Raw genomic sequence first — 23781 nt, 5'->3', positions numbered from 1 at the left:
ATGTATTTTTTTATTTTTTTTTTAAGCCCTGAGTTACTATAACGTATTCGTTTTGTAATTCTGCGATCAAGTGATTGCCAGTGCTTCCACATAATTAATATACATAAGTATGGAGAGTTCATACTCTCTCTCTCTCTTTAAAAGCAGGTACATAAACGTTCTCTGTGAAATCACAACTTCCTGTTTAAATCGAGGTTGCGGTAGACTAGAGGTTAAGCATCTGAGCTGAAAGTAGTGCAGTGGAAATTGTAGGAGCATTAAACTTGTTATTTTTCTTATTGGTTATTCACTGTCACAAGGGTTCACTGGTGATCACTTCCGTTTTCTATATTTTATGTGGCGGTTCATTTGTTTGTAGGATTGGCGAGTAGTGGGGCCAACTTTCTGTTGACGTATTGCTTATTGTTTTGGTATTTTTTTGTATCCGTTTGTCTTCGTGTGTTTCATTTAAAATAAATCAATGCAAGCAAAACTTAGCAAAGATACTCTTTAATACGGACAGCAAACGAGTCACGGAGGATCCCACTATCTTGCTTGTATGTGGCGATTGGACGCCGCTACAGAAATAGTAATGTTACAGTGGTGTATGGTGTATGTTTAGTATGTTACAGTAGACTATGTGACATGGCACATTTACTGCAAACATCAGACAACCACAAACAGCTTGGGGGTAACTCCAGTTATGCAACCAGATTACTTTGTTAAAATAATTAATAAAGTAACGCATTACTTTTTAATTTACAAGAAAATATCTGCGTTTTTTTTTTTTTTATCACGTGACACTTTGTTTTACCATTGACTGATTGACAGCTCTCCTGTCCTCATATTGGGGGAAATTGGGAGTGCAGAGATGAACTCAAAATATGCCACGAACCTGCAATAATTAAATGTGTTAAATAACACATATATACTTACTTAGATTATATTAGATTAAATTACATTTTAAAATGCTCGTAATCGTACTACAGTTACTTTTAATGGATTGCATGATTGCATATTATTTACACAACAGCCATAAATTATTCATAATGTATTGGGTCTCTGTAATTCCTCTTTTTTATCTTCCAAATGTTCCTTTCTGGAATAACCGACTGCTTCTATACACTCAGAAAGTCAAGTTTTGTGGACATCCTTAGACAGCATTTGACCAATGGATTTACAAAAATCATTTCAGGTTTAAGAAGTGTTTCAACATTGCATAAACATTGCATCATATTACTCTGTAGGTTTTTAACCATGATTTACTGTCTCTTTAGAAGGCTTTTGTCTTTCAAACACATTCAAATGCACAAATTCACAAACTTTTTGTCATCTGATCCTCTTTCACTTAATATTTTTACTTAAAGTGCCCCTGAGATTTTAATGTAAACATTTGCATGTTCATTGTTGTTGTTGTTGTTTTTGTTTTTTGACATTGGTTATGGTCACATGGTATGCAGGTAAACAAATAAAAGATTTCTTTCTTTTTTTTTTTTTTTGATTGATTTAAAAATCATTTATTTTGAATGTAACATTTTTATGATTTATTTTCATTTATAAAAAACTTGCAGTTCCTTTACAAACACCAGTTTGGAAACCTTGATGTAATACAATGTATAATGCACTACGTGTTGTTAATAACAACAAATGGAATACATTTTCTTATTCTTTGTATTGTTATATCAATATGGTACAAGATTATACTATTTAAATCAATTTGATAAAAGGATTAGGTATGATTATGTTACCCAAAATGTGGAATGTAATGGATTACATTACTAATTATAATTTAATACATGTAATTTGGAATTCGGTAAAGGATTACAATTTGTAAGTAATCTACCCAGCTCTAAATAACAAGTATATCTTTTATGTATTTAATCCTATTGTATTAACTGTTTTTGCTGCTGATCTTCGTCCAATTCAACCATACCAATAAGCAAAAATTACAGCAGACTAACATTAAACTAACATTTGTGCTTAATTTTTTTATTGCTGAAGAGTGTTGAACTTTCTACTCCTGTGTTCTACTGTACCGGTGAGTTCACATTTTCTTCAGCCTGAGGCTTATTCATTTCACTTTTGGTGCAAGGGCTTTTACGTTTGTCAAAAATAGAACGTTTTTTATATTAACAAAAACAAGCAAGCCAGTCTAGATTTAAAAATTAACACAAATGTAAGGTAAAGCCTTACTTTACATAAAAAGTAACTAAATAGCATAATTAGTTACTTTTTTTTAGGAAATAACGTAATATTGTAATGCACGACTTCCAAAGCTGGGTAGATTACTTTGTGCCTTAAGCATCTAATCAAACGTTGCGGACCCAAATGGCACCCGTTTGGTAGAATGACTCTACTACAGCTCCGCTAATGACCTCTAAAAGTAACTTTCTGCAACACTGATCACAAACAGCATTATCAGTGGAAACAGACTACGGCTAGTATGTTACTGTATGACGGGAAAATGCCAACTGGTTGTAGAGGAGTTACATTTCAAAACTTTATCGGTGCCAAATGTGCCATAGTTAAAGAAACACCCACTCTGTTCAGTCAGTGTGTAACCAGTCCTCATTCTAAAGCAACGAGCAGATGTAAACCAATGAAAGTCATTGTTACTCACGTGGGCGTTCTCTTCTGTGTCCCTCTGTCCAATCAGAGAAGTCTATGTTGAAGGTTTTGCGCATGCGCAGACGTCACCTTCTCATGTGTTTCTTACGCATGCTCCGGTGGAGGTCACTGTGATCTAACAGCGCAGTGGGTGAGTGGTCACGTTGTAAGAGAATAGCAGTATTTGGTGTTTAATTACTTTACACAAAGGCCACCAATAATAATGTCTCGTAGTGGAAGAGAACCAAGCATGATTAGCGCGTCTTAGTGGGAAAGTTGGCAGTGGGACTTGATTGCATGTCAGTTGCGCCATTAGCGTGTAGCAGGCTAATTAAACTTTACTACAACGGGACTATTTTAATCCCTTTTGATGTTTTGTATCTTATAACGTGTTGTATTAGCAAATGCATATTGTATTAGGACAGCTTTATAATTGTAAGGTGTTTTACTAATGCTTTTCGGTGTCCATGTCTGACCCGCTTTAAGTGTGAACAGGTTAGCACGTTTCATTCATGTCAGTGTCACTGCTGAAGAGTCAAGGCTAACCGAATGGTTTAGTTATTCAGGGTTTTTACTTATGTGAGTAATGCCTTAATGAGACGCTAAAGATGAACATACCTATCTCACCAGGACTGTCACATTGCTGCCATGGCAAAGCTCTTTGAGTCTATTGGAAAGCTGGGATTGGCCTTGGCCATTGGTGGAGGTGTAGTCAACTCTGCACTTTTCAATGGTAAGTTCAGTTCTGAGTTACTTAATTGTTTTAAGTTTATTAAGTTTAAGTGTTCATAAAGCCCAGGTTTTAAAATTGAAGACCCATTGTTTAACTCTGTGTTTTTTTTTCATTGCAGTGGATGCAGGACACAGGGCGGTCATCTTCGACAGGTTTCGAGGTGTTCAGGATGTTGTTGTTGGGGAGGGCACACACTTCCTAATTCCTTGGGTGCAGAAGCCAATCATCTTTGACTGCAGGTCCCGTCCACGCAATGTGCCTGTCATCACTGGTAGCAAAGGTATGTCTTTCCACAGTCTTTACTTCTCGTACAGGTTCTGTTCTTAAAGGAGTAGTTCACTTTCAGAACAAAAATGTACAGATAATGTTCTCACCCCCTTTTCATCCAAGATGTTCATGTCTTTCTTTCTTCAGTCGTAAAGAAATTATGATTTTTGAGGAAAGCATTTGAGGATTTCTCTGCATATAATTGACTTCTATGGTGCCCCCGAGTTTGAACTTCCAAAATGCAGTTTAAATGCAGCTTCAAAGGGCTTTAAATGATCCCAGCTGAGGAAGAAGGGTCTGATCTAGTGAAATGGCCGGTTATTTTCTAAAAACATTTACAATTTATACACTTTTCAATCTCTACACAGAGTACAAACAGAGCTAGACAAGACCAGCATTTGAGGTTAAAAAGTATATAAATTGCATTTTTTTTTTTTTTTTTAGAAAATAACCAATAGTTTTGCTAGGTAAGACCTTTCTTTCCTCGACTGTGATTGTTTAGAGCCCTTTGAAGCTGCATTTTGGGAGTTCAAACTCGGGGGCACCATAGAAGTCAATTATATGGAGAGAAATCCTGAAATGTTTTCCTCGAAAAACATAATTCACTGAAGAAAAACATGAACATCTTGGTTGATAAGGGGGTGAGTACATTATCTGTAAATTTTAGATCTGAAAGCGAACTACTCCTTTAAGCTATTCGTTAAAGGAGTAGTTCACTTTCAGAACAACAATTTACAGATAATTTACTCACCCCCTTATCATCCAAGATGTTTATGTCTTTTTTTCTGGAGTCGTCAAGAAATTTATGTTTTTTGAGATAAACATTTCTGGAAATTTCTCCATATAACGGACTTAAATGGTGCCCCGATTTTTGAATCTTCAAAATGGAGTTTAAATGCAGCTTCAAATGGCTGTAAATGATCCCAGCTGACGAAGAAGGGTCTTGTCTACCGAAACGTTCGGTCATTTTCTTAGAAAAATATATTTTTATATACCTTTTAAGCACTGAAACTCGTCCAGCACTAGGGCTTGTAGGGCGCGTTCCCGACTTTACGCACTCACGTCGAAAGGTCACGCGTGACGTATGCGAAACTACAGACCCAGTGTTTACAAAGCGAACTTGAGAAGAGAGAAGTGCAACGCAATCAAATACTCTTTAGCAACAATGTACAACATAAAGTACAACGATGTCGGACGACTTTGAAGCTGGAGGAGCACATGAGATGGAGTTTTTCACCATTTCCTACCTTTTTGAGCTGGAATACACAGACGATGAACTCTGTCAGAGAGAGAAAACTGCGACGGCCGCGGCAGCGCGACAAGCCTCGAGCAGACCGCCTTCAAACGAGACGAGATGGTGGTGCAAGTGTGGAAAATGCCAGCCATTTTCAGCGGAACAGGAATCTCAGTGCTGTCACGACTGGACCACATCTGTTCCACTCTTACAAGCAATCGGCGAGTCAGGTGATGGGACTGCTTCAAGCATTCGCTGCGTTGCAGAGCATGGTGGACGCAGTACGTAAAGTCGGGAACGCGCACTACAAGCCCTAGTGCTGGACGAGTTTCAGTGCTTAAAAGGTATGTAAAAATATATTTTTCTAAGAAAATGACCGAACGTTTCGGTAGACAAGACCCTTCTTCGTCCGCTGGGATTGTTTACAGCTATTTGAAGCCACGTTTAAACTGCATTTAAACGGTATTTTGAAGATTGAAAAATCGGGGCACCATTTAAGTCCATTATATGGAGAAATTTCCAGATATGTTTATCTCAAAAAATACAATTTCATGTCGCCTGAAGAAAAAAAGACATAAATATCTTGGATGACAAGGGGGTGAGTAAATTATCTGTAAATTGTTGTTCTGAAAGTGAACTACTCCTTTAATGTCTATCATTCGCTCTCTCACTACATCACAATATGCTCATATGTTTGCCTTTATTAATAAAACTTCAGAAAGTGCATAATTGTCTGTTTTTGTCCCTCTTAGATTTGCAGAATGTCAACATTACACTGAGAATCCTTTTCCGGCCAGTTGCTACACAGCTGCCGCGGATTTTCACCAGTATCGGAGAGGACTACGATGAGAGAGTGCTGCCCTCCATCACCACTGAGGTTCTGAAGGCTGTAGTGGTGAGTATTATACGTAACACCATGAAAACATGTGAACTACCCTTCAAACGTCCGAAAGATTTTTGTTTGTTTGTTTTTGAAGCAATTCATACTTTTATACAGCAACAATGGATTAGATCAAAAAATGTATAATATTAAAAAAGTGTTTCTATTTGAAATAATATTTTTCTATTTAAAGAATTCTGAAACAAATGTATCACACTTTCCACAAAAATATAAAGCAGTGCAACCTACATTGAAAATTATAATAATGGTGCATTCAAATCATGTCAGATAGATCATATTTTGAGTTGAATGCACATAAATGGCACTTTAAAATTGTAATTACATATGGGAAGTTCAGAGTTGGGGGCATGTTAGTAAGTAAACTTGTCAGATGCAATCAATGCACCATCTGTATTGATTTTGTTAAAATAATTTAAAAAAAATTCATTTATAATAAAACTAAGATTAATGTGCAAAATACCATGGTATTGGACAATTATAATAGATCAAATAGATTTAATTTACAGAACCAAATTGAATAAAAACAACAAAAAGCACAAATTTGTGGAAGTAGAGTTTAAAAAAAAAAACTTTTTCTTAAAAAGTTTAAAAGAATTTTACATAGAAACGGTACATCGCCATCTTGCTCTGACCAAAGTGACTTAAAGGGGTAGTTCACCCAAAAATGAAAATTCTGTCATTAATTACTCGCCTTCATGTCGTTCCAAACCCATAAGAACTTCATTCATCTTCAGAACACAAATTATGATACTTTTGATGAAATTTGAGAGCTTTCTGACCCTGCATAGCAGTGTTGTTTTCGTCAACGATGACGATGACGAAATCTTTTCGTTGACGCCACTTTTTTTCATGACGATAACGAGACGATGACGAGATAAAAATGGCTCGTTGATGACTAAAACATGACGAGACGTGTGTGAGTTTTCGTTGACGAGACGAGAATAGACGAAAATGTTAGTGGGTGGTCCATCAGACGTTTAAAATGCATGACATTTCCGCTTATTGTGCATGCCAATTAAAACTTAAAAAGTATCTGACGCTATGGCAAGCCGTTTTAGCATTAAATACTCTTTGCTATACTAGTATGGCAAGCCGTTTTAGCATTCCATCCTTGTTTGTCTTATGTTCTAAAACATTCCTTCATTATTGTAATTATTGGTGAAAATAGTCGATCCGGAAGCTCACATTGTGTTGAACTATAGATCTGCTATTTTCAGAACTTATAAGTGACACTACCCAACAGCAAAATACTTACTGACCTACATTAATTTGTTAAAAGACTACTTTTTTCCCTTTTTTTTTTTTTTTGACTAAAACTAGACTAAAACCTTTTTGACTTTTCGTCGACTAAAATTGGACTAAAACTATCACATATAGAAGTGACTAAAATTTGACTAAAACTAAGAAGCATTTTAGTCCAAAAGACTAAGACTAAATCTAAGATGGTTGTCAAAAACAACACTGCTGCATAGACAGCAATGCAACTGACATGTTCAAGACCCAGAAAGGTAGTAAGAACATCATTAAAATAGTCCATGTCACATCAGTGGTTCAAATTTAATTTTGTGAAAGTATGAGAATGTTTTGTTGCGGAAAAAAAACAACAACTTTATTCAACAATTTCTTATGGTTGAACCATATGTCCTTACTACCTTTCTGGCTCTTGAACGTGTCCGTTGCATTGCTGTCTATGCAGGGTCAGATTCTCGGATTTCATCAAACTGACCTTTTCAACACACCTCGTAATTACAACTTTCTAACATGTAAACGCAAACTTCCCAGAAGGACTTGAATGAATTTTTTTAGCAGCAAGTCAGCATATTTCAGCTAGAATCATGTGACACTGAAGACTGGAGTAATGATGTTGAAAATTCAGCTTTACCATCAGAGGAATAAATTACATTTCAAAATATATTAAAATGTAAAACAGTTCTGTTAAATTGTAAAAAATATTTCACATTTTAACTTCAAATAAATGCATCCTTGATCAGAGTTCATTCAAAAAAAGAGAAAACCTTACAGACCTCAAGAGTTTTGAATGGTAGTGTATATAGGCCTGGGAGATGAGCATCATACGGAGGACTGGACACAGAAAATTTGGATTAAATGGAGTTTTAATGTGTATTAATTTTTTTCTGCAGGCCCGTTTTGATGCCGGTGAGCTCATCACTCAGAGAGAGCTGGTGTCCAGGCAGGTCAGTGAGGATCTGACAGAAAGAGCATCCACCTTCGGCCTCATTCTAGATGATGTCTCCCTGGTAAAGACCTCTGCTTTTCTCTGCTTCTCTGTTTCTGCTTTTCCTCCACTCTCATGCCTCACCTTAATATTTTTCCTCCCCTTTAGACACATCTGACATTTGGCAAGGAGTTCACAGAGGCTGTTGAGATGAAGCAGGTTGCACAACAGGAGGCTGAGAGAGCTAGGTTTGTTGTAGAGAAGGTAAGAGCCTCAAAATACTTTCAAATTCTTTCATAACAACAATGCAGAGATAATGTACTCACCCCCTTGTCATCCAAGATGTTCATGTCTTTCTTTCTTCAGTCGTAAAGAAATTGATTTTTTTGAGGAAAACATTTTAGGATATCTCTCTATATTATGGATATGTATGGCGCCCCGAAGTTTGAACTTCCAAAATGCAGTTTAAATGCAGCTTCAAAAGGCTCTAAATGATCCCAGCCGAGGAGGAAGGGTCTTCTCTAGTGAAACGATCAATTATTTTCGAAACAAATAGACAATTTATATACTTTTTAACCTCAAATGCTCGTCTTGTCTCATCTCTGCGCAGCCTGTGTGATTCAGGTAAATACAGTTAGGGTACGTCTAAAAACTCCCATCTCGTTTTCTTCCCTAACTTCAAAATTGCCTTAGATCGCTGCAAAAGTACCGACACAGTGTTTACAAAGTGAACATACAAAGAAACTCAAACGCCCTTTACAAAAAAAAGGTAAAAACAGCATTGTAGGACAATTTTGACATTGAAGACATAAACGAGATGGGAGTTTTTCGACATCCCCTAACTGCATTGACCCGGATTATACTGACTACATATTCACTGCGCAGAGACAAGACGAGCATTTGAGGTTTAAAAGTATATAAATTGTCAATTTGTTTAGAAAATAACCATTCGTTTCGCTAGATAAGACCCTTTCTCCTCGGCTGGGATCATTTAGAGCCTTTTGAAGCTGCATTTAAACTGCATTTTGGAAGTTCAAATTTCGGGCGCCATACATATCCATTATAAAGAGAGAAATCCTGAAGTGTTTTCCTCAAAAAAAACAATTTCTTTACGACTGAAGAAAGAAAGACATGAACATCTTGGATGACAAGGGGGTGAGTACATTATCTGTAAATTGTAATGAAAGTGAACTAATCCTTTAAAGTATATGTTCTTTAAAGCAAATGATCAACTCCAAACTTTTGAACAGTAGTGGTAGTAATAGTTTACAGTGAATTTATAACAGCTAAAGGGCATTGTTAGGCACAGCGTGAAGCTGCGAGTGTGTAAAACCCCCTTAGCTATTATAAATTCACAGTAAACCACAGCTTCACATGGCTTACTGCTTTTATAAAACGGTTATTCCAAATTCCAGAGCAAATAAAGTGTAATGATATTAATAAAAACATTATTCTTCCGCCAAACAATGTAGTTCCTCAGTAACGGTTGTGGTTGCAATTTTATGTTTATATTTGTTTATTTATTTTTAATAATTATTTTCTTTTTTTATACATTTATAAGTGATACTATTTAAAAAATATATATAATGTAAGTTTTTTTTCCTAGCATATAAAGTTGAAAAATACCATTTTATTTTTCCATAAGACACAGGAAATTTAATATTCTCTCAATATTTGTCTCCCAGGCAGAGCAGCAGAAGCAAGCGACCATTATATCAGCGGAAGGAGACTCCCAGGCTGCTCTGTTGATTGCTGATTCTCTGGCAGTAGCTGGTGATGGTCTGGTGGAGCTGAGAAAGCTGGAGGCAGCAGAGGACATCGCCTTCCAGCTCAGCCGCTCTCGCAATGTTACCTACCTCCCATCTGGACAGGGAACACTTCTTCAACTACCACAGTGATAGAGAAACTAGACACACACACACTTGCTTCACTTCTTCTGTTCTGAGTTTGGCTACTTTTTGTTAGTCAGAGTTTTCTTGCTCTCTTCTTGAAAGTATGGACTGCCACAAGTTGATTTCAGCAGTTTGAAAGCGTGAAGGAAAACCAAGGGGAAGAGTCTGTGTGTATTTAAATGGTGCTCCAGGCGCATATATAATATTTGCATTTGTAAACGTTTTCCTTGGCTAAATGTGAGTTGATATTGTTGGAAACCCATAAGCCATTTCAACTGAGCTCTCCATATATAGAAATTGATCTGAATACCTTGCAAAACTAAATTAAACTGTACATCATGAGTAGTGAGTGCTGGATGATTGCAATTAATCTCTCACTCTGCTCCTGCAAGTAGGACTGTGCTGTTTTTTGTTGTTGTATGTGGCAGAAGGAACGCCCTTGTCTCACAAGTGGTGAATGGATAAAATAATCAATAAACAATTATTCATTTGTACTAAATAAATACAGTTGAATGCCTCGGTATTATAACAATGCATTGGTAGATACGTATTAAATGACTTTTTAATCTTATATAGACCACTTTCTTCCTCACTAGTTGGGAAGCACATTTCAAATTAGGTGAATATTCATTTTAGTGTCCACTAGAGGGCATCAGTGCTTAATTCTAACAAATATATACGTAACGTGATCGATTCCCAATATAACAGACCATAAAATGCATTAAAAAATGTATAAATGTTTATTTTGAGTTTAATACAAGTGTCTAGTTGGAAATATTAATTGTAATTCTAGCATACAGATTTTTTTTTTTTATTGGAAATGGGAAACATCTACCTCATTTAGTATCTTATTTACACACAGCCTCATTTTACACACATTCTTGAGGCCAAATATGAGAGTTGGTTTCTTTACAGATGTTTTGAAACAAGTTACACACAATCTGTTATTTTCTCATCCCCTCTTCTTGTCGTTGTCATTTTCCACTTTCTTTTTGTCTGGAAACTCCAAAATCCTGCAACTTGAAGGATTCCTGATAATTTACTCACCCCCATGTTAACCAAGATATTCGTGTCTTTCTTTCTTCAGTCGAAAAGAAATAAGGTTTTTGAGGAAAACATTCCAGAATTTTTGTCTATATAGTGGACTTTAAAAGGGATCAGTGGATTGAATATCCAAATTGTAGTTTCCATGCAGCTTCAAAGGGCTCTACACAATCCCAGTTGCGGAATTAGGGTTTTATCTAGCGAAACAATCCGACATTTTCTAAAAAAAAAAATTACAAAAATAAAAATTTATATAGTTTTTAACCAAATACATTGTGTAGGAATCATGTTGGAAAGGTCAGATGTGGTTAGTTCTTCGTCTGTGTACAAAAATGTAAGATAGGATAAAATACTCCATCTCATTTTCTCCTCCAACTTAAAAATCGTCCAACATCTTTTTTTTTTTTTGTAAATGGCATATAACTTTCTTTGCACGTTTGCTTTGTAAAAACTGTGTCGCCTACTTAACGCATGCATGAGGTCGAACTAGTGCAAGAGGAGCATTTGTCGTTAAAAAAATACTTTTTTACAATTATTATTATTATTTTATTTTATTTTTGGAAAATGACCATCATTTTGCTAGATAAGACCCTTATTCCTCTGCTGGGATCGTGTAGAGCCTTTTGAAGCAGCATTAAAACTGCAGTTTGGACCTTCAGTTCGTTGGTGAAAAAGTCCTGTAATGTTTTCCTCAAAAAAAAAAAAAAAAAAAAAACTTAATTCCTTTTCGACTGAAGAAAGAAAGACACGAACATCTTGGATGACATGGGGGTGAGTAAATTATCAGGAAATTTATATTATGGAAGTGAACTAATCCTTTATACATAAAAAGATGCTTGCAATTGATTAGAAGAAGCTTTTGGCTTAAACAAAGATATGACCATGCAAACTTCCGTTGTAAATTAATCTCAAGAGAGCTTTACACTAGACATTACCTTTACTGCATGAGAGAGAAGCATATTGAATAGAGAAGTTAAGTGTGGAAATCGTAGTATTTACTATTTTTGACTTCACAGACAGAACAGCCTTCACACACAGGATGTTGATGTTTCTTTCCTGTTTTTTACACTTGCTCAAAACACTTTTGTGGGCTCCTACAAGACAACTGTTTATCTACAACGTGCCAAATAATTTGGAGATTGAATAAACTCTACAGTATTGTAAAGCCTAAGCCTTACAATGCACTGTTGTTAAATTAAATTGGTATAAACTTGCTTTATACCAACCAGACGACACTATTCAGAGAATTAAAATGATATTGATACCCTCACGTCTCAGAGTAAATAGTGTTTTAAAATCTCTTAATCAGTGTGGTGATATGAATTAAAACAGCAGCTGTTCTCTCAGACCTGTTTGTCAGTCATCGCTATGGAAAGAAAGCAGATGAAAATAGGCGATCATTTTAATGGTTTAGCCGAGGTCATCGTGTGTCATCACTGGACAGGTGTAAGTACAGCAAATGCTAGTCAAGCAGCCAGAGAATGCCAAACACACCCACAGAACATTTGAATTTGACATTTAAGTAACATCACCGAGTGCAATCACTGAATACTGAATATCGGAACGGCTTTGTGCCACAGGTAATAATAGCCATGTGGATATTCACTACTACAGCATAATGAATGTGCTTCTGCTTATAAACTGGCTTGGCTAAAAGTCTGGAAGAGTTTATGTGAGTTATGTCATGCTGAAATGATTGTATTTATGAGATTAGGGCATGTGAAGTCATTATTACAAATGGGAAACATGTTACTTTCTTTAAACAGTTGGTAATTCACCCAAAAATTTAAATTCTGAATATTTGTAATAAACTTGAGCAATATCTGACTCTCCGTTGAAAATTATTTCCAAAATGATGCTTCAAAAAGTTCATAAAGAGATTGTTAGTGATTAGAGATAGAGATAGAGATAGAGATCATTAGTGTTTTAAAGATGAACGGAGGTCTTGTGGTTTAGCATGAGGCTGAGTAAATAATGACAACATTTTCATTTTTGGGTGAACTGTCAGTGTTGGGGAAAGTTACTTTTAAAAGTAATGCATTACAATATTGAGTTACTCCTAAAAAAAGTAATTACATTACTTAGTTACTTTTTATGGAAAGTAATGTGTTACATTACTGCTTGTTTGTTTTTAATATAAAAAGTTCTATTTTTGGCAAATGTAAAAGCCTTTTTACACCAAAAGCTAAGGCTTAGAGAAAAGTAAATTCACGTCTGTAGAGTAGACCGCAGAAGAAAAAATGTCAATTCTTCAGCAATAAAAAAATCTTGAGTCATTTTTGCTTATTAGTATGGATGAATTGGATCATCGATTGTTGGCAAGCAAAGATATCGGTTCATAAAATGGGATTGAATACATAAAGGATATTTGTATTTTTTAACGTATTTAACTATTGCAGGTTTGCGTTGAATTTCACTGTTTTTATTCATTTTGAGGAATACTGTATCTGTTATTAAAGTGAGTGAGATGAAATAATGCATGTTCACATTTATTCTAGAACTAAAGTAACATCTTTCTCACAATTTCTCTCAACATGGGGACAGGAGAGCTTTTTATCAATAATTGGGGGGAAAAAGTAACTGGTGTTACTTATTTGACAAAGTAACTCAGATATTTTCTTGTCAATTAAAAAGTAATTCTTTACTTTTCTAGTTACTTGGAAAAAGTAATATTATGTAACTTGTGTTACCGCAAACACTGGTGAACTGTCCCAATAAGATTTGGTGATCAATTAATGACAGAAGCAAAACAGAAGTGTAACCAAACTGTTACACACTAAATGTTCATCCTTTACTCTTTATGTCACATCATTGCTAAAAACATTGCTGTCTTTGGTGGAAAGTGAAAAAGAAAGATTTTTAAAAAGCCAGTTTTCCTCTGGTCTGGAAAGCTGTGAACCACAGACATTTTATACTTAATCAGCTTTTAGATGCTGTTTAGCCAATCAAATATCTTAAGTTTTCGTTAAAGGGTGTGTCCATATCAGGTGTCCTGACAAATTTCGATATTTCACCATGGAAAAAGAAGCTGTTGTAAGTCAGCCATACAATCTCCAATCTGCCCCAAACTTCACATGTTTGATAAGACTACTGTCCTGAAGACATTTACATGCCCATTTTCAGGGTGAAGTCTCGAAGGGAGACAGCTCTGGCTACTGGGCATGCGCACATCAATCTAACGTTATTTTTGCCACATTGTTCAACAATAATACTTTTTTGTATTATAGTAAGAGCTAAGTTTAGGGTTGGGGTAGGTGTAGACGTTAATAAAACACAACCTAATAGGTGTAACACTTCATTTCATCATTAGTTTCCGGTCTGAGCTGTATCCCCTCTAGCCACAACCCATTTTCAGTTGTAGCGCCACATACGGGAAACAGGAAGTGTCATGTTTAAATGCTCCTCCTGATGCTTTGAACTTCTCAGAGAGATTTAATGCCATCAACTATATATTTGGTCAGTCTAATCTAAAGGTCTTTGCAATATTAAATTGCGAAGATCTTAAGTTTTCGTTGAAGGGCGTCTCTGTGGCGGCCTGACAAAGTTTGATGATGTTTCGCCATGAAACAGGAATTTGTTAAAACTCAGGCACACAGTGTCCGATCAGCCCCAAACTTTGCATGTTTGACAAGACTCATGACCTGAAGACATCTACATGCCCACATTCAGTGGTAGTCATAGGGCCACCTGCTGGGAACAGGAAGTGTCATTTTTTGATGCTTTAAGGAACTCCTCTTTAAATTATAGACATCAACATTATTTTTGGCCAGTCTAATCTAACAGTCTTTGCGATGTTAAATTGCGAAGATCGTGAGTTTTTGTTATAAGGCGTGTCCATGGCGGCCTGACAAATTTAAATGTTTCGCCATGGGAAAAGAAGTTGTTGTAAGTCAGCCACACAATGTCCGATCTGCATCAAACGTCACGTTTGAAAAGACTCATGACCTGAAGAGATCTATATGACCATATTCAGTTATAGTCATAGTGCCACCTGCTGGAAACAGGAAGTGTCATGTTTTGACACTCTAATGAACTCCTCCCAGAGATTTAATGACATCAACATTATATTTGGTCAGTCTAATCTAACAGTCTTTGTGATGTTAAATTGCGAAGATCTTGAGTTTTCGTTAAAAGGGCTTGTCCCAGGCAGCCTGACAAATTTTTGCCATGAAATAGGAAGTTGTTGTTGTCTGATCTGCCCCAAACGTTACACATTCGATAAGAGTTTTGGCCTCAACACATCCAAAGGCCAATATCCTGTTATAATTATAGCGCCACCTACTGGTCTGGATCAACTTTCACAGGTTTGGAAAGAGTCTTGGCCTGAAGACATCTACATGCCAATATTCAGTTATAATCATAGCGCCACCTGTTGGTAACAGGATATATCATGTTTTACACAAACATTAGTCTGCACTAAACTTCACTAGTTTACTAAAACTTCTGGTCTAAAGACATCTACATGCCAATATTCAGTTAAAATTTATAGAGCCACCAGCTGGCAGCAGGAAGCTTGGGACATATAAATGACTTTGACATATTCCTCCTGCATTTATTACTTTAAAAGCATATTGCCCACCATTCGCTGTTTTCCTAAAAACACTGGCAGTGAGCCTGTGTGCAAGGGAGCAGCTTTAATTGTTTTGTTTTCTTTGCACACAAAAGCAGTTCTCGTAGTTGCATTATGGTTGAAACACTGATGTCACACAGACTTCTTTATCAATGTCCTTACTACCTTTCTGGGTCTTGAACGTGGCAGTTTCATTGCTGTCTATGCAGGCTCAGTAAGCTCTCGGATTTCATCCAAAAATATCTTAATTTGTGTTCTGAAGATGAACGAAGGTCTTGGGTTTGGAAGACACGAGGACACAAGGGTGAGTAATTAATGACAGAATTTCATTTGTGGGTTAACTTACCTTTTAAAAGAATGGTTTCTAAACAATTCTAAGTTTTCACAGCAGTGCCACAGAAAATTGATATTTGGTTCCCCAAAGAAGCCTTCAGAGAACAGTTAAAAGAACCATTTTTTATTGGTGCAAAGAAAGTTTTAATAACCTAAAGTGTGTTCTCCCCTTATGAAGAACCTTTTATACACTGGAAAGGCTCGTCGTAGTAGCATAAATGCTAGTAAATAACTTTAGTTGTGTAAGAGTGCACAACTGACAGTTCTCAGTTCACATTAGGCTTGGACCGATGATGGTGGTGAAGAAAACAAAGCTCTTAAAATTGTCAGTGCTTTCTCACAATGTTAATCTGGCAGCTGCAGTTTCTCATTTCGTTCAGCAAACGGTCCATCAAGTGAAAAAGTCACTTTTGTCGAGGTGGTTCGCCGCAGGGAGGAAGACGGGCGCGCGCACTGAAAGCTGTCTGGTCTCGCTCTTTGAGGACGGGAAGAAAAAAAAGAAAAAAACCGACGCCACGCGCGCTTTCTCCAGTGCAGACAGCCGCGGAACGAGCGCCTCGGATGAACTCGGAGGATGGCTGATGCGAGAGACCTAGGCCAGCCACGTAGCGATGGCTTGTAAAGCAGAACAGCGGTGGGCTCGGACACTCTAGAAGCAAACCAGAGCGATTTGCGATAGTTTGCCCGCGAGTGCATGCGACTGCACGCTGTTCGCGAAAACTCAAGATACCCGCCGAGAAATAGTATATGTGAAGCAAGTCGTTTTTTCGGTAGATTTGTGTTTTATCGGATCGCTACACAACTTGAGGGACGGAATGAGGGAGAGGGCGCTCGCGTCTCGGGTGAGTAGTCTTTGCTACAACAAGTTAATTTCTGCTTTTGCATATATATACAGCTATGACAGTTGTTCGCCGCATGCATAGAAACCATCCCTCAAACATCTGTCAAGGTATGATGCTGTTACTGTGACAAGCAATGCACGACATGACTTATTTTCACCGGCCGATCTGCAGGGTTTTGTTCGGAAAGAGCAGGAATCGAAAATTGATATTGTTTTTTCTTACATACTGCTGGTTTGCATACAAGCGCATTGAGAGTCTCCTGCAACGGCCAACTCGCTGACCGCGAAGGCTTGTCAATATGAAAGAGAAAAACCTCTGAAGGAGTATAAATCTGGGCGGTTTAGGGGGTGTAAGAAGTGAAAGTCGTCCACGACGAGGATGTTAGCTTGCTATGAGCCATAGGGTTAAATAGCCTTATTGTCGCTGTACGCGCTTTGCAAAGCATGTTGATTAAAATCACCTCGATTTGGGGGTTTTGCGGTCGCATTTAACTTTTTTTGCTGAAGCTGGAGTCCATTGCATGCAGCTGTATGAACGTGCACTCGGGATGTTAGCTCTGCTAGCCGAACGGCCTGCACGCCTGCCGTCCCGACCAACCAATGTTTCCTTCGGTTTAACCCTTTCTTTGCGTCGCTTTCCCAAAAAAGTTACTCTTCGCCAGTGAGTTGCCGCACACCCTTTAGTGCTTTTCTAACCGTCCTGACAGTATGTGCTGGCCCAGCTGCGCTGTATGCCAGTATTTATCCTCATTTTTTGGGGTGGACGTGATGGAGTTTGGAGGTGTGTTGTGGATGCGCGGGCTAGGCCCTTCTCAAACTGCGGCGTTAGCTCGAGCAGCTAGCGCTGATTTTAGGAGTAGGGGGCGAATGAATTTTGCTTTGCTTGTTTTCAGCCTTTTTATTAACATTATTTTAGTCTCTTTCTTTGTGAGACGTAGTCTGGAACAGTCGTGATGCATTGGTGTGCCTGACAAGCCAGAAAGCTTTGACTAGCTCATTATTTTATCACGTTTCCCCGCTTTCTTTTCATCCAGTTCACAGACTGGTATGAAGTCTCACCAACTTAATGGGAAAAGAGATTTTCTCCAGAGCTTCTGTAATTCGCAATGTTCTATGACACCCACAAATCAAGCTGTTTCAGAAAGATCTGTGTTTGTCTGAAGAAGCATTTAAGTCAGAAATATCACGTGTTTAACAAGTATAAGACATCAACTCTATCTGCTAAACATTTTAATGCTGTTGTCTTTATAGCATATGTGACCCTGGACCACAAAACCAGTCAATTTTTCTTTTAAATTGAGCTTTAAACATCATCTGAAAGCTGAATAAATAAGCTTTCCATTGATGTGTGGTTTGTTAGGGTAGGAGAATATTTGGTCTAGATAAAACTAAAAATCTGAAATCTTGAGGGTGCAAAAAAATCTAAATATTGAGAAAACCGCTTTTAAAGTTGTCCAAATTAAGTTCGTAGCCATGCATAATACTAATAAAAAAAGAAGATATATTTAAGGTAGAAAATGTACAAAATATCTTCCTGTAACATATTTTTTTTAACCTCCTACAATTTTTTGGTAAAAAGAATTAGCATTCTGACCCATACAAAGTATTATTGGCTATTGCTACAAAAATACCTGTGCTACTTAAGCTGCTTAAAGTTTTGTGGTCCAGGGTTACGTCATTGACACCTTCAGGTTGCAATGTGTGAGTATCATGGGAATATTTTATTCAGGGCCCATCTGCCACTGAAATGATTTTATATAGATAGATAATTGGAACTGCACGGATCCTCTCTGTAATGAAAGATTTTGTATATTAAGCTCTTTTTAAATTGATATGATCAAAAAGACCTGCAGTTTATAGAACATTTTTTAGACTGTTAGCATTTTATGCTTCAAAGCACCTGAGTCTTTGGTGCATCTGTGATGATGCTCTCCTGCTGTGAAAAAACCTGAACTTGTTAAAAGTGAAGTGTGCCTTTTTTGTTAAAATACTTTCTTTTGTTCCAGCTTAGTATGCAGAGTTAACTGTAAATAAGTGTATAGTGTTAAAGCGATAGTTCAAGCAAAAATAAAAATTCTATCAATAACCATGTCATTCCAAACCTTCAGTCATCTTTAGAACAGAAATTAAAATGTTTTTGATGAAATCCGAGAGCTTTCTGACCCTGCTTAGACAGCAATGGTCCAAAGGGTACCACAGTCAAGGCACCAAAAAGTAGTGTCATTATAAACTAGTCCATGTGACCTCAAAGAAAACAAAAATAACAACATTATTCAACTTCTTTTCACTTCACATCTATTCACCTGGGACAGTCTGTCGCCATTACCAAGAGTACCACAACTAAAGAATATTGTTACTTTTGTTTTGTTTGCACACAAAAAGTTCCCCCGTAGCTTCATTACATTATGGTTGAACCACTGATGTCACATGGACTACTTTAACAACCAGTTTTATTTTTCTGAAGAGGAACAAAGGTCTTACGGGTTTGGAGCGATATGAGAATGAGTAAATAATGACAGAATTGTCCCTTTGAATCCATGAAGTCCTATCAAAAAGTTTTTTATTCACTCAGTGTGCATACATATAGTTGTATGTCAAATCTGGATTCAAATGTTTTTATGAAGAAATCATGATTTAACAACAGTTTTCATAATACATTTTTTTAACTTACAAAAAAATGTAAATCACATATGATGACATTTCATATATATTTCATCACAAATGTATTTAACAATGATTGGAAAGCTTTGTTTTAGTTCCAGCCGTGAAGTTTATGTGTGTAACAATACTAGTATGTTTTCTGAGAGTGACAAAAGGCTATAAAGTGAAGATTGTGCAGAAAGCCCTTACATGGCGCTGGTTTAGGTGTATTTTATGCAAAAAAATAAATAAATAAAAACTAACCATGGGCATGCAGTGACTCATTTAGATAACTACAAATTCATGTGTGTGCTGTTTTCGTAAGAAGTTCTCCTATGCATAGAAATACAAAATCAACTAATGAACCACATTTCCAGGTTTCTCAGCAGTGGAAGTCTTTATAGTTGGGTTAACTTTCAATGGGAAAGCACCACAAATATAATTTTGGCATTTCCAGTTGCTTAAATAGCAAAAGAAAAACTTCACAATAATGTTTTTTACGACTTCTTAAAAAAGGAGAAAAATTTTAGAGAGACTGATAACAGCAACCAGAAGAGAGAATGGTGTCACATTTACCGTCCCTCCTATAGACGCCGCATTAGACTTTTTTTTTTGCAAAGTCAAAATATAAAAACTTTTCACAGTCTTGTGAAAAGGCCCATTATTAGTGAAAAGGAACTATTGTTATGTTTAAATGTTCTGACCAATGGTGTGAATTTGTGGTGGGCCTTTGTTTATCCAACCAATGGCAGATTGGAGGAAGTTAGTTATTACTAGGGATGCTCATTTCGGTTAATTTTCCTGACCGACATCCGCTGCTCGTTATTGGAACATTAACCGTTAACTGATAAAATTAGAACAATGAATTTGTTTAAAAATAGAATGCACGAGTATCTATGATACATAAAAAATACAAGCAAATGTTTTATTTCAACGTGCAAACAGCATACAGAGCAACGGAGCAACAACAAAAACTGTATTCGCATATATTATTGCACAATGCCAGTGAAGTTCAACTCTTCGCTGGCCAAGGCCAGCCAAGACGGCGATTATGGGCGGGGCCTGTGCCGCTATATAATGCGCTGTCTTCGCGGCATAAACTCAGAATCTTCCTCTTTCAAGAAATATCTACTGAAGACAGCTGTGGAGAAGACGCGAGAAGACGGGTTCCCCTCTTGGCGTTCCAGCATGTCAAAGGTTTGCACACTTTGTTCAACGCCTATGGAGGCTCTGGACACTCACGAGTTCTGCATTATATGCCTGGGTCTCGCTCATGCGGAAGCAGCACTCGCTGGATCGGACTGCCCGCATTGCGAGGAGTTCTCAGTGCGGGCACTTAAGTCCAGGAGAAGCGTCGCCCTTGGAGACTTCTCTCGGCATCGTCCCACCACCGCCACGGACAACATGTCAGTGGTGTCATACATAAACCGCCAAGGTGGGGTTCACTCGAGAGCCCTTCACGAGCAGGCAGCACGCCTTTTGCTGTGGGCAGATTGTCACCTGCCTTCCGTCCGGGCAGCGCATGTCCCAGGCTGTCTGAACAGCGGCGCGGCCATGCTGTCGAGGAATGGAATCCCTCACTGGGAATGGAGACTGAACCCCAGGGCGGTGGAACTGATCTGGGATCAGTTTGGGAAGGCGTAGGTGGATCTGTTTGCGACGGAGGAGAATGCGCATTGCTCTCTGTTCTTCTCTCTGACTCACTCCCCTCTGCAGCTATCTCAGTTTTTCATGCCACTATCGCTGGGCAATCAGTGGGTAAGCACGATCTGGTAACCAGATTCTTGAGGGACGTGAGGCGGTTAAGACCCCCTCGTCCTCCCACCGTGCCACCTTGGGATCTGGCTCTGGTACTGGAGGCGTTGGCACGCCCCCCCTTTGAGTCGCTTGAGTCAGTTGGTCTAAAAGAGCTGTCATTTAAAGCAGCATTACTGCTTGCCCTGGCTTCAGTCAAGCACATAGGAGATTTGCATGCGCTCTCTGTGAGTGCTGACTGCTTGCAGTTTGGACCGAGTGATTGCAACGTCACATTCAAGCCTAAACCGGGATATGTGCCTAAATCGTTATCAACGCCTTTCAGGGCGCAGGTGATAACGCTTCCTGCTTTCGCTCCGGAACTGGCAGCATCAAACGCCGCCCCTCATTGTGCGCTGTGCCCAGTGCGGGCTTTGCGCGCTTACGTTGACCGCTCGGCTCACTTTCGTCAGTCTGAGAAACTTTTTGTATGCTTTGGAGGGGCTACCAAAGGGCGGCCCGTCTCCAAACAGCGGCTTTCACATTGGGTGGTCGATGCAATTGCATTGGCTTATGCTAGTCAGGGAAAGGAATGCCCTATTGGTGTCAAAGGCCATTCAACAAGAGCGATTTCCTCTTCCTGGGCCTGGGCTAAGGGGATTTCTATCAAAGATATCTGCACGGCAGCTGGATGGTCTTCACAGAACACCTTTGCTAGATTTTACAAGTTGGATGTAGGCTCTTTGGCCTCTTAAGTCCTGTCAATGAGAACAGGCAGCGGTTCCACCTATAACTATCAGCCGATTGGCTCTACGGGTGGTTTCGACTAGGTCGTATAAGCTTAGGGGTGGAGCCATCGCCGTACCCAGTCTGCGATGCTCGCCTTATTGTTGATAGACGGAGCTGCGTTTATACTACTATTGTACCTCCGTTGTCTATATGGTACAGAGTAATAATAAGCGAGGCACAGAGCTGTTGGATGGCTCAGCTCTCGTTATGTAGACTAACGTGATTTACTCTTATGTGCTTGATACCAGCGCCAGCGGCAGCCGCTCGCTGAGTATATATTGTTACTATTATTGTGCTCGGCTTTACCGTTCACACTCTTCTTGGCTTTGTTTCATGCTTGTGACACATAGCTGTGGTAGGTTGAGGGGATTGCACTATTTCTTCTGCATAGTACAGCTGAAGTAGAAGGCTGAGTTTCCTCTTCGCTGTTCACATGGCGTTGTTCTATACAGTCCCCAAATGCGTCAGCTTCTGACGCAATGTCGAGTGAACCGTTCTTGAGAGGGAAGTCTCCGGTTACTGTCGTAACCTCGGTTCCCTGAAAGACGGGAACAAGACATTGCGTACGCTGCCATGTTCTCCACTCAGATCTGCTGTACTGTCTGTTCAGTCAGAAGATTCTGAGTTTATGCCGCCAAGACAGCCCATTATATAGCGGCACAGGCCCTGCCCATAATCGCCGTCTTGGCTGGCATTGGCCAGTGAAGAGTTGCAACTTCACTGGCGTTGTGCAATAAGATTTCAGGTAGGTTAGGAAGGAAGGGAGTCCCCAAATGCGTCAGCTTCTGACGCAATGTCTTGTTCCCGTCTTTTAGGGAACCAAGGTTACGACAGTAACCGGAGACATTTCGTACATCAGTTGTTGATTGAGTTTTGAAATGTGGGCGTGGCACTCAAAAATGGAAACAGATGAATGTGATCTTGCAGGGGCAAATATGAATGAATTGATTACAATTAGATCTATAACATGCATTTAGATAATTAATAGGGTTAATTGTCATTTCATTCAGACTTGAAGATGTCACTCCATTCTGAGATCTTTTCTGTGCTCTCCCTGGGCCATTCATCATCTGCTGTAGTAACCAGTATAAAGTAAAGGCCTTCGGTTGGTGGGCTAGATTAAGTGCATCTGAAAGGAATAGAGTGACTCAGCTTGCTTGCGGTTAATGCAGTTGCATAACAGCACTCAAAGAACCCGACGATCGTGGATTCACAATACTGTCATGGTTGACCTTTCTTGATTGAATAATTAGTCAGATTATCAGTGATTTGCTGCTATTGGAGTTCTGCACAAGGGCAGCAGGTCAAGAGATGTTGGAGTAAGTTAAACAGCAAAAAACGGCGCATTTTTAGGTACTAGTTTCGCTTTCAGTCATTAAAACCGGCATAAATCAATCCTGGCTGTAGCTTCAAAAACATTTCCTGTGTACTAAATCCACCTTAAAGCCATAGTTTACTCAAAAATGAAAGTTCTGTCATTAATTACTCGCCCTCATGTCATTACAAACCTGTAGGACCTTCGTTCATCTTCAAAAGACAAATTCAGATATTTTTGATGAAATCTGAGAGCTTTCTGAACCTGTAAATACAGCAATGCAACTTTGCAAAAGTTTTAGGTGAACTAACACTTTAAGATCAGAGCATGAAAGGTTATTTTGTCTCCAATATCAATTAAAGAGATTAAAGTGGTTTTGGTGATTAAATGAGTCAATTTTGATCATGATCGATTGGATTTGGTGAGATAGGGGCATATACTCTTGATCCTCAGTCCTTGGAGTCCCATATGATCATGGTATTAAAGCTTAAAGTGAGTAATTTCATCAGTCGTAAAGATTTTGATTGTGTGATTGTCACCCACATCAAAGCAGCTTGCTTATTTATGTGCAAGGAAGCCCAGGATTAGTCATCGTTATCGTCCACCTACTTGGCCACGATGATGAGAGGAGCGGCCCGAGGCGTTGCGAAACTTCAGTTGCACTGAAGCGAGAAAAAATGAAATTATTGATATTATCATCACGCTTTCACACGGAATTTCACTCTG

The 23781-nt window shown here is 38.4% G+C and overlaps 2 protein-coding genes across 3 annotated transcripts in view; both read left to right on the top strand.

The window, feature by feature from the left end:
- Positions 1-2682: 2682 nt before the first annotated feature.
- phb (prohibitin) lies at positions 2683-10292 on the top strand. The gene is made up of 7 exons (XM_073833348.1): positions 2683-2737; positions 3217-3319; positions 3438-3599; positions 5573-5715; positions 7863-7979; positions 8066-8161; positions 9583-10292. The coding sequence occupies exons 2-7, from the start codon at positions 3235-3237 to the stop codon at positions 9793-9795; spliced, it is 816 nt and encodes a 271-aa protein (XP_073689449.1). The 5' UTR covers positions 2683-2737; positions 3217-3234; the 3' UTR covers positions 9796-10292.
- Positions 10293-15982: 5690 nt separating this feature from the next.
- Positions 15983-23781, top strand: part of znf652 (zinc finger protein 652) — a 33125-nt gene continuing 25326 nt past the window's right edge. For both annotated transcript variants that reach the window (XM_073833342.1, XM_073833343.1), the window contains exon 1: positions 15983-16578. The gene's annotated coding sequence lies outside the window, so the exon portion shown is untranslated. The remainder of the gene's footprint in view (positions 16579-23781) is intronic.

Source organism: Garra rufa, chromosome 1, assembly GCF_049309525.1.
Source record: "Garra rufa chromosome 1, GarRuf1.0, whole genome shotgun sequence".
Lineage (NCBI taxonomy): Eukaryota > Metazoa > Chordata > Actinopteri > Cypriniformes > Cyprinidae > Garra > Garra rufa.
The sequence above is the reverse complement of the archived record's forward strand: the minus strand, read 5'-3'. Positions and strand labels throughout refer to the sequence as shown.